The sequence below is a fragment of the Myotis brandtii genome, unplaced genomic scaffold, assembly GCF_000412655.1.
Source record: "Myotis brandtii unplaced genomic scaffold, ASM41265v1 scaffold592, whole genome shotgun sequence".
Taxonomy (NCBI): Eukaryota; Metazoa; Chordata; class Mammalia; order Chiroptera; family Vespertilionidae; genus Myotis; species Myotis brandtii.
In genome coordinates, this window is record NW_005370232.1 from 553,972 (window position 1) to 565,365 (window position 11,394).

Consider the following 11,394-nt stretch of genomic DNA (forward strand, 5'->3'; position numbering starts at 1 on the left):
AATTAGAGCATATTGAATTGCAGTTATTTATTTCATATTCATCTCATTCTTTGAGGGAAGGCTTATTTTTATTCCTTTATTATCCTGCTCTACTGCCAGCAAAATGTAGGAACTGTCTAGGACAGTGATGGCGAACCTTTTGAGCTCGGCATGTCAGCATTTTGAAAAACCCTAACTTAACTCTGGTGCCGTGTCACATATAGAAATTTTTTGATATTTGCAACCATAGTAAAACAAAGATTTATATTTTTGATATTTATTTTATATATTTAAATGCCATTTAACAAAGAAAAATCAACCAAAAAAATGAGTTCGCGTGTCACCTCTGACACGCGTGTCATAGGTTCGCCATCACTGGTCTAGGACAAACTTCCCCAAAAACCTAGAGAACCAAATTTATAAAATCCAAAGGATTTTACACAAACTAATTCAATTAGATCAGCCATGAGAGTTTGGAGCAATTCCTGTGGCTGTGATTTTACTGGCTGCTCACAGAATGAATTATTTCTGGGCTTAGGATAATGAAATGAGAAATGAAGTGAAGTATAAGTAAAATGAAGTGTTACAAAGCCTACATTAATTAATAATCATTGTCACCTGTGAATAGTAGATTGTATATGTTCACAGCCTTTAATGATTAAAAATGTTTTCATCTCTTAAGTTACTGAACGGTGCTCCTAAAATTCCTTTTCTTTTGCAAACACACTCTGTAAATAATGTGAAAATAAAATGATAAACCATTTGATGACCACAACCTCCTAGATACTGAAGTATTTCTCTAATGGAAAGACTTCTGTTTGATTTTTTTCAAAACATCACTCCTGCCCTCTCATCCCCCAACTCCTAATAGGACTAAATGACAACAAACATACAGGCATTTCATTCCTAAGGAAAAGACCCCACAACCAAAGCAAGCTTACCGTCCTGGCTGCTACTGTGACGAGGATTCCAGTTAAGAAGGTGAAATAGTACCCAGGGTAGACACCATGCCACAGGGCAGACAGGATGAAGGTGAACACTGTGGGGTACCAGGGGACACGCTCGTAGCACACTCTGTGAAGAGAGGCAGGCACGACCAGCCACAGGTCAAACAAACCAGAAACCTCCAGCTACACTGGCATCTTTTCGAATCAGACTTACAGAAATCATTTGCTCCATTCCTGATGACCTGCCTGCCTAACCCTATTCAGGGATTTGCAATGCATTCTAAGCAGCCTGAACTCGAGTTTTCTTGAACACTATCAGGTAGGCAATTCACATGAACTTTTAACCTCCAAAGAAGTAAATGATCTGACCCCATTATTCTATCCTAGATAATAAAAGGGTAATATGCAAATAGACCAAATGGCAGAACCAATCAAAGCATAATATGCTAATGATATGCTAAGGATGCTCAACCACTCGCTATGACAGGCACTGACCAGCAGGCAGACAGTCAACCAGTCGACCAGTTGCTATGACATGCACTGACCACCAGGAGGCAGATACTCTGACCGCTAGGTTAGCTTGCTGCTGGGGTCCGGCCGAACAGGACTGAGTGAGATGGACCGGACATGCCCTGGGAGCCCTCCTGTGATCCCTCCTCGGCCTGATCATGCACCGGTAGGGTCCCTCAGCCTGGCCTGTGCCCTCTCCCAATCCAGAACCCCTCAGGGGATGTCGAAGAGCTGGTTTCAGCCCGATCCCACAGGCCACTCCCCTTGGGAGGGCACCAGACGCAGGGCTCATGGAGGGAGAGCCTCTCCCGGTCGGGACTGATTGGACATGAGCCCGCCCGCGGCAAGCACAGTGGGGTCGGGATGAGCAGGAGCGGCAGGTAGGAGCTGCAGGTGGCGTTGGACTATGGGTTTTGGCCCAATCCCTGCAGGCCACCCAGAGCAGTGATGGCGAACCTTTTGAGCTCGGCGTGTCAGCATTTTGAAAAACCCTAACTTAACTCTGGTGCCGTGTCACATATAGAAATTTTTTGATATTTGCAACCATAGTAAAACAAAGACTTATATTTTTGATATTTATTTTATATATTTAAATGCCATTTAACAAAGAAAAATCAACCAAAAAAATGAGTTCGCGTGTCACCTCTGACACGCGTGTCATAGGTTCTCCATCACTCACCCAGAGGGACCCCACCCTAGTGCACCGGGCCTCTAGTCTATCTAATAATAGGGTGATATGCAAATTGGTCAAGACGCCGTCACAGTAACAACCGATCAGTAGGCTAGGTGCACAGCAGGCGCAGGTGGGCAAGGACTTGCAGCGCGTGCGCCAGGGGTCCTGAGGCACGCAGAGGTCCACAGGCCTCCACCGTGGCCCGCTGGGGGCAGGGCTGAGGCAGGGGTCTCCGTGCGCCTGCACCAGGGTCTGCAGGCCTCTGCCGCAGCCTGGCCAGGGGGTCCGCAGGCCTCCCCCAGCTCTGGCCTGCCTCTTTGGGGCAATACATCAAGAAGCCCCGGATGGGTGGGCAGGGCCTACCTCTTTGGGGTGATGGATCACAGGGATCCTGCACTGTGACAGGGCACAGGCCAGGCTGGGGGACCCCACCCCAAGTGCACGAATTTCGTGCAGCGGGCCACTAGTATCTAATAAACTCCAAGTGGTCAGGCTCTGGTCAGCCCCTGCCACCAATGATCTAATCTACCAGGAATAATTATGGATAAATAAGTGCCATTGGCACTAAATACCTTGGAATCAGGATATGGTTCTTTAGAAGCGGATAGCCTCATTTAGTGTAAATTAATTTACCTTTTCAGCCTAGCCCCTGTGCCATAACCAGCTCTGCAACCTTTTTCACCTCATTTGGGAATGACTCCAGCCCAAAATCAAAGTGTCAGTTGTAGGGCCTTTCAGTTCTCACTGTGCCCACTAGATTTCAATCCATGAAGCTGCCTTAAAAAGTGATAGTGTGTGGATTGAGAAATTGTCAGCAAAACACCCTGGAGAGCGTTGGCGTCTTTGTTGATTATTAACACAAAGTAGCAGGGCTTTCTCCCAAGCTCAGTCTGAGAACTGCCAATGCACTGAAAGGAGGCCACTACAAGGTTTAATAAATGAGAGGACCCAAATGGAACATAAAATAGAAACTCAAACAGCTAACACCAATCCTGCACTATATAGATTGTCAAAGGTAACTGGTTTAAACCCAAACTAAGGATATGGCTCCCTCTTCATGGAAAAACAATGCATTTGGGGCGAAAAACAGGACTGGGACCCCATTTGTATAATGTTTCTTTTTAAAATGAGGAATAGTTTGCATAGGTACTTGTTTCTTACCCTCTTTATCTTTTTTATAAATCAAATCATTTTCTATATTTTTTTTCCATTTTTTATGTGCATACATATATGTTCAGTCATCTTAAAACAAACTCCTAATGGAGACTAAAACTCTTGGTACATTGGGATTACTCAATATTCAAAAATTATTTGCAAAATTAATAGCAATAATATTAAGGATAAATTTCCAAAAACTGCATGTTCAGATCAATTTTCAGACAACACTGTGGGAGCTTACTTTGGGGGAATTACTATACATTGTCACTTGTTTTACCCAGTTTTCACCTAAGAAAAATGCTACTTACCAACAGCAGAATCTATAGCTTCGCATTTCTATACTCTCCCTGCACTTATATGATAGGAATATTCACTAGCTAGAGTTTCAAGGATAGCATATTACCCCGGATAACATATTATCAGTTCCATAATAAGCAATGTTTTTAATTTTGGAATGTGTAAGGAAACAGAAATATCAATAAAAATACAAAGTTTAAAAGCACAAACATCTGGGGTAGGATAAAGCTTTCAATGCGAGGGATAAATACCAGGATTTCAATGGTTAGATGCGGGCAATGTCCGTCTTTGACATCTGATCCACAGGCTGTCCTCTAGGTTAGAGGTAGCGCAGCACAGAGGTTAAGAGCCTGGCTCTGCAGATGGTCTGCTTGGGCTCTTACCTATTACTCATTAGCTGTGTGACTTGGGGCAAGTTACAGAACCTTTCTGTGCCTCATTTTGCTCATCTGCAAAATGGGGATAATAACTACCAACATCTCATAGGATTAAATGAGTGCCTGGTACATAGGAATGGCAGGATTAAACGTCTGATACATTAAAATAAACATGCCATATTGTTTGATCTTCTCAAATCACTATATTTCTACTTTTTTTTACTTAGAGGGCATAGATGTTCATACAAAACAAAAGTGTCAGATGACATTACTACTACTGCTGTTCATCCAACAACTCCCATCTAAACATATCCCAGTGCCGTGAGGAATGAGGTCGCGTTTGTTTTTCTTACCGCTTTAGCCAAGTAGCTGTCTGAATATTCCAGTTTCCTAGGTACATTTTGAAACTTGTAGCAGTCTGAAAAGAAGAAAATAACACCTATCATTAGCTTTAAAAATACCCCAAGTAATGGAAAGTCCTCCCCAGAATTTCCCTGGCAGCAGACCAGATGTGCTGTTTCACTAGTGACTAGTCGGTCAAGAGTACATCAGCTGTTCCACTGAAGGCAGGAACATCCTGATGTTTATGAGACTGACGAACACTTGGCTTGCAAAGTCTCAATTTTTCTCAATTTATTTTCAAATTATAGGAAAACTTGAAGGAATGTTTTGTGGGTTTTCCATCCTCTCTGGTCTAAAAAAATTTTTTAAGTCATCTGAATTTTAAAACTAAATACCTTAAAAGGGGATTTGCCCTAGGAAAAGTTTAATCGTGTGAATTGAGTGCCTTTATGGAGACAGCTGCAATTTTATTGTCACCTTTTCACTGTGTTGCCATCTATAAACTAGGTCAGTCTTGTGAAGTTATTCTACAAACAGCTGCACAGGTTCAAATGCTTCCCATTGTATTTAGAATAGTGAGAGATTTTACACATGAAGGAGTCACAATACAGAAAAGAAAAGAAAGAAATATCACCAAACTGGCAATGACACAAAGAAATCAACCTCTGAGGAAGACACATTCCAAAACAAGCCATGAAAAAGGTTTCCTCATAAAAAAAAAAGAAAAAAAAAGGTATTATCAAAGGCTGGTTGGACGTGGAAAGCATGAAACAAACATTCACGAACCAGATGCCTAATGAAGGTGGAAAGTACAAGTGCCACTTTTTCTGTTTCAACCATAAGAAAATCTTAGGTCACACACTGGCCTAATGTAATATGTTTAGAAAGAAAGAAGAGGAGAGAAGAAGAGAGATCATCAATAGATGTCAATAGACAGATTTTTTATGAGTTTTTATTTCAACAAATTTACACATGAAGGAGTCACAATACAGAAAAGAAAAGAAAGAAATATCACCAAACTGGCAATGACACAAAGAAATCAACCTCTGAGGAAGACACATTCCAAAACAAGCCATGAAAAAGGTTTCCTCATAAAAAAAAAAAAAAGGTATTATCAAAGGCTGGTTGGAGGTGGAAAGCATGAAACAAACATTCACGAACCAGATGCCTAATGAAGGTGGAAAGTACAAGTGCCACTTTTTCTGTTTCAACCATAAGAAAATCTTAGGTCACACACTGGCCTAATGTAATATGTTTAGAAAGAAAGAAGAGGAGAGAAGAAGAGAGATCATCAATAGATGTCAATAGACAGATTTTGTATTATGAGTTTTTATTTCAAAACTCTAAGGACTTCTATGTATCCATATCATCTATGGCTAATAAAATGTTATACACACAGCTTGTAGGAACCTTAACTAAATCGGACTTCCTTGGTTTTCTTTAGCTCCTTCCTCTAGATCAACTCGATTGAAAATGCAAAGTTCCTCCTTCTGGTTTTCCTTTATAACAAATAGGTAACTTAATAAGTTGGCCCTTCACCCTGAACACATGCCCAGTGAAATGACTGTCTTTGTGTGCACAGTGGAGGAGACTAGGGGGCAGCCGGAGGTCAGAGGGAACCACCGTGAAGGACATTCACCCACAGCAGCCAGCATTGGTCCCAGAGTTTTGAGGGAGAGAAGAATTTTGGTGGAAATAGGGAGGCAAGCCATAACACCTTCAGACTCCCTCTGACATCATCTGTATAGGAACGAGACGCATGGAGATTATCTATGTTGCTTTTCTGAAAATGAGAATGGTTGTGCTGGAGCAGTGGTTCTCAACCTTGCTAATGCCGCGACCCTTTAATACAGTTCCTCATGTTGTGGTGACCCCCAACCATAAAATTATTTTCGTTGCTACTGCATAACTGTCATTTTGCTACTGTTATGAATCGTAATGTAAATATCTGATATGCAGGATGTATTTAGGAGACCCCTGTGAAAGGGTCGTTCGACCCCCAAAGGGGTCAAGACCCACAGGTTGAGAACCGCTGTTCTGGAGGCTGGAGCTTGTCCATTGAAGATGCAGAGAAGACTCAGGCATCAAGAAGGTGGAAGGTATCCCCCACAAGACTTCTTGTGGCCTAGTGTCCACCCAACGTGGGTAGCAGGTGGAAAGTCTCCACGGCCCTGGCTTCTTGCTCTGTCTGCATATCCCCTTCCAGCCACAAACCCGAGTCACCTGGCGGAAGAACCAACACTCAGCCTGCGGAGAACCATGCCCTACTCCATCCCGCTGCCAGGGGAATAGGGTCTGCAGCGTGGTCTTCCTATCAGCTCTGACTGCTGACAAGGCCAAGGAAGCCAAGTGACATGGCCCCAAGGAGACCACCTGCAATGATGACGACATAGGAGAGCAAAGCCAGCGGAAGAGAAAAACTACACTGCTTCCGGAGGCCTGAAAGCTCTGTGCTATGGCAATTCTTCTGAAACGCAACTGGATTATCACTGTTTCCAAAGGAACCACAAAGAGCACTTATAAAATTGAAATCTAAATGCAGAAGCTTCCAGTCTGTGTTCTTTGTTGTTGTTGTTGTTGTTAATCCTCACCTGAGGATATTTTTCTATTGATTTTTAGGGAGCGTGAAAGAGAAAGGGAAAGACAGGGAGAAACATCAATGTGAGAGAAACACATTGATTGGTTGCCTCCTGCATGAGCCCCGACCAGGGCCCAGGAGGAGCCCGCAACCAAGGTATGTGCCCTTGACCGGAATGGAACCTAGGACCCTCTGGTCCGCAGACCATGCTTTATCTGCTGAGCCAAACCGGCTAGGGCCAGTCTGTGTTCTTGACTGAAGGAAGTAGAATGTGAACAAGAGAAAATGGATTCTGTACCTTCAAGTTGAAAGCACAGGAATGGAAACAACAAAAAAGATTTTCCTGGCTTTTTTTTCAGATTTTCTTGTGTCATTATTCCTTGAACCATTAAAACTACCAAGAAAGTATCTTTTAAAAAGAAAATAAAACAAAGAGGAAAAATATTCCCAGATGCACCAAGTCCCAGAGACTGCTGGCCCTGGCATTCCCTATAGCAGTTTTCCACGGACATCGATGAAGAAGACCCCTGGACACTGCACTCAACGTAAACCACTGCTTTATACGCGATCACAGCTGGATTCAGAAGCACAATAGACTCACCTCAATTTTCCAGATGTTTAGGTTAGAAAGCAGATCCCAACAGAAATTTCCATTCTGATCCACTCCGCTGAACCCAAAGCCAGCTGCGTTATTCACGGCATCAGCTATGGTTTTCAAAACAACACGTTAGGATACGGAACAAAGGTCACATGGTCGCTTTAAAAGATTCCAATGTCTGTCTCGCTTTAAGACGGAGAGATAGGTGGCAGTTTCCTCGGAAAGGACACCAAAAAGATTTAAAGGGCCTGGTGCCATGGGGAATCGGAGAAACATGTTTGGCTTTTTGGTGACCTCAATTTTTATTCACTTTTATTCATTCACTGGCATTTAGTGAGCACCTGAGAGGTCAGAAGAAGGGCACTAGATGCTCATAGAATACAACATGGGAATGAGAGGAAGAACCAAAACGAAGCAAGATACAGGAGGATTAGTGACCAGCTGGATATGGAAGGAGAAAGGGGGAAGAAGGAAAATATACTTAAGCTCAGAAGCAGAGACGGGAAGAAGAAACGAGGGACCCGTGGAGGTCCAAGAGCTGTCATCAGACGGCAGGACAGTAACTGAGGTCCAAGAGCTGTCATCAGACGGGTAGACAGCACTGAGTCAGGAGACCCAGCTTTGAAAAGGAAAGTGCAGCTCATTCTGAACGTATGAAGCGCGACAGGCCGGAAGGATATCAGTTGGGGCTGCTGAGATGCAGTTAGGAACGTTCAGATTACAAGAAGGAGAGAGCTAGAGATGTGAGTCGGGGGCCAGCTGCCATGGAGACCACACGTGGACACAATACCAAAGCCGTCCCACCCATAAGTCCCTCTGAAAGCTCCTGCTACCATCGTTAGGTGACTTCATGGAACCCTAAGGAAAGGTCCCCCTGCAGGGAGCTATGCTCATCAACTCCTTTAATGAAATGCTTTCTGTAAACAAAGACCTGATGAAACCAATATACTTTTACTACAGTGACCAAGAGGACCATCCTCTCATCCAGTTGTCTTGTTTCAAGTTCACTGGTTATTTTTTAAAAGAAAATACGGTAATAAGACTGATGAAAGCTCAGCACGGCAGGTAGAGCCTGCGATCGGGAGGAGACGGTAGAGGACCTTCCTCTCCTGCAGCTCCGTTCCTCTGGGTCTACACCCTTAAAAATAATGTGGACCGGGAGCTGGGGAGCTAACTCTGCTTAATAGATAGAGTTTCTGCTTGGGGTGATGGGAACCGCTCTGGAGGTGGAGGGTGGAGACGGTTGCACCTCAATGAACTCAGTGCCACTAAACTGCACATGACAGATGGTAAAAATGGTAAATTTCTGTTATGTATACTTTTACCACAATGAAAATAATAAATGAAAAAAATAATTTAGTAGCTACACCTTGGGACTAAAATCTTGGAGCATAAAATGAGAAAAGAGGAACTCGGTACTGCCACGCCCTCACTCATGAAATATGGGCTAAGCACTGGGATCTGAGTTTAATAACCTTCTCAGCTTTATAAACAGTCACTGCTCTGGGACATCAGCTACGGGGTTAACTCCCATTCCCGAAAGGGTCCCGATGTAAATGCACACAGCTGCCGTGCCTTATCAAAGTCCTTTACCATTCCTGGTAAGTAAATGGAAGGTGTACTGCTCCCTGCAGCTAAGCTGTAAACTTTTCCAGTCTAAAACTGTTTGAAAAGAAGAGAAAAACTTAGTACTGACTAAGTTACATCACAGGGAAAGAAAACAGTGTGTTAAAACCAAATTAAGTTGAACTTTCTACCTTAAAAAAAAATCAGTTGAAGTCAGCTTCTCTCCAAGGCATAAAGCTTAACCAACTATTTCTTTAAAAGTGTAACCTAAATTGGCATGTGTGTGGGTCACATTAATGTGATTCCAGCATTGTATACAGCCCAGAAAAATTACAAGAAAGCCAAGTCATTCTGGAATCCTCCCCTCACCTCCCACTGCACCAAATGGCCATTTGATTGGGGGAAGAAGCAGCTTCCTAGGCGGGCCATCTGTTAATAACATTGAGTTTAAATCGTAACCAGGACTGCTTTTTCCTTATCAAGTACAATTGGGTTTATGATGGCGGCAAAGAGGAGAGCTTCCCTGGGGAGAGAAAATGACGCTGACTCCACTGCTTCCCGTTACGTATTGGGCTTTTTTTGGTTAGGTGATCCGAAATGTTCTGGCAAAGCCATACAAGCAGTGTCATTTTCCCCTGTTGCTTATCTTACACTCGGCTTCACCGTAAAACGATCTGGTTTCTTTTAGAAGAGAGAAGGAAAGTGCCGAGTCCTGCTACGTCAGTCTCCCAGGCCCACTGGATGGGAGCTCAGTGGAAAAGCAAAGCAAGAGTGGGCCAGTTAAGAAGCTAATAGTTTTAACTGTGTGGGCACAGATGTGTGAAGGCCAGAAGATAAACGAATCTGGGGGAAGAGCCCTGAGGGTCTGTGTTGACAACTGAAAACAGGGCTGGACTGGCCGTGCTGGGACCCCTGAATGCCTTGCCCCACCTCCAGCCTCAGCTCTGGCTGACCAGGCCTGATCTCAAAAGATCAGAATAATAACTATCCTGTGTTTGCGTGTTTGCGCATGAGCACACTTGCTATCTTTCAGGGCTCTGTAAATCACTCTACAGGCATTCCTCACGGAATACAGCTCACAACGGCGTGAACACTGTGGTGAGGGGCGGACTCTGGGGGTCCATCTCCTGGGCTCCTCTCTCCACTTCGGCATCAGAGTCAATGCAGGGCCTTGGGCGAGTTCTTAAACCTATTCTTTTGAGTATAAAATGGCTATAATAATGTTACCTATTTTAAAGGGATGTTGAAAAATCGGCTTATATTGTACATGGCTCCAGTATATCATTACAGATAAATTAACTCAGACGCCCATATTTTATGGTTTGTGATCTCTAGAACACAGCCTGGGCTAAAGTTGAGTCTCACTAATTAGTAGGGGGTTTGGGGAGGACAGAATTGTACACTAAATCCAAAGAAAATAGCTGTATTATTTCAATATAAACAGTAACTAGAACTAGGCTAATGCAGTGTAGCTCAGCTAAGATCCATCAAGAGGCCAGCTTTAAGGATTAAATTTATAATCATGTATAATTAGAACATCAATTATATGTAAATGGTGTTTTAAGCAGCTGGATAAAACAATTATTCAGTTAAGCAGTTTAAATATTCCCTGTCATACTATTCACTGCTTCTTTATTTATAAATAATACACAGGTTAATTGCAGACCAGCCTACGCAATCTAAACTATAATGAACTTCAGATTGAGGCCATACACATTAACGAAGTGTTCTATGGAAGCTACCAAAAAAAGATAAGAGAGGAGGGGAGAAAAGAAAAAGAGCCAAGTCCCCAGAGAAAGCTACCCACAAAGCTATTCTATACTCCAAAAAGCTGGGGAGCTCCCCACAGTGCAGAACAGTGCCAGGCACCCCCGTTCCCTGGGACCCCCTCCCCACGTAGACCCACCAGCACAACCCACCTCATGTTAGACTTTCCCTATGAGACCATGGAATGGCCTTCCTTTCCTCCTTAAAGCAGGAGCCGATTTAGTCCAGAAGCCAGCCCATTACCCTGAGATACAGAATGTGGAGTGGAAGGGGAGAGAGGAGAGAGAAAAGGAGGATAAGTGAGGAAGTAGAAGGTTGTAAAGGGTGTGAGCAGTTCTCTCTCAATCTTACACACACACACACACACACACACACACACGTGCATGCGTGCGCTGAGGTTAGAGCAGAGGTTCTCAACCTGTGGGTCGCGACCCCTTTGGCGGTCGAACGACCCTTTCACAGGGGTCGCCTAAGACCATCCTGCATATCAGATATTTACATTACGATTCATAACAGTAGCAACATTACAGTTATGAAGTAGCAACGAAAATAATTTTATGGTTGGGGGTCACCACAACATGAGGAACTGTATTAAAGGGTCG

The 11,394-nt window shown here is 43.5% G+C and overlaps 1 protein-coding gene across 1 annotated transcript in view; it reads right to left on the bottom strand.

Annotated features, from left to right (window-relative positions):
* Positions 1–800: 800 nt before the first annotated feature.
* The window catches only part of MBOAT1 (membrane bound O-acyltransferase domain containing 1), a 101,861-nt gene continuing 91,267 nt past the window's right edge, over positions 801–11,394 (bottom strand). The window contains exons 10-12 of the mRNA XM_014550298.1: positions 7,463–7,566; positions 4,295–4,359; positions 801–1,053 (exon numbers count right to left, since the gene is read on the bottom strand). Coding sequence (XP_014405784.1) covers positions 816–1,053; positions 4,295–4,359; positions 7,463–7,566 — 407 coding nt within the window. The 3' untranslated portion in view covers positions 801–815. The remainder of the gene's footprint in view (positions 1,054–4,294; positions 4,360–7,462; positions 7,567–11,394) is intronic.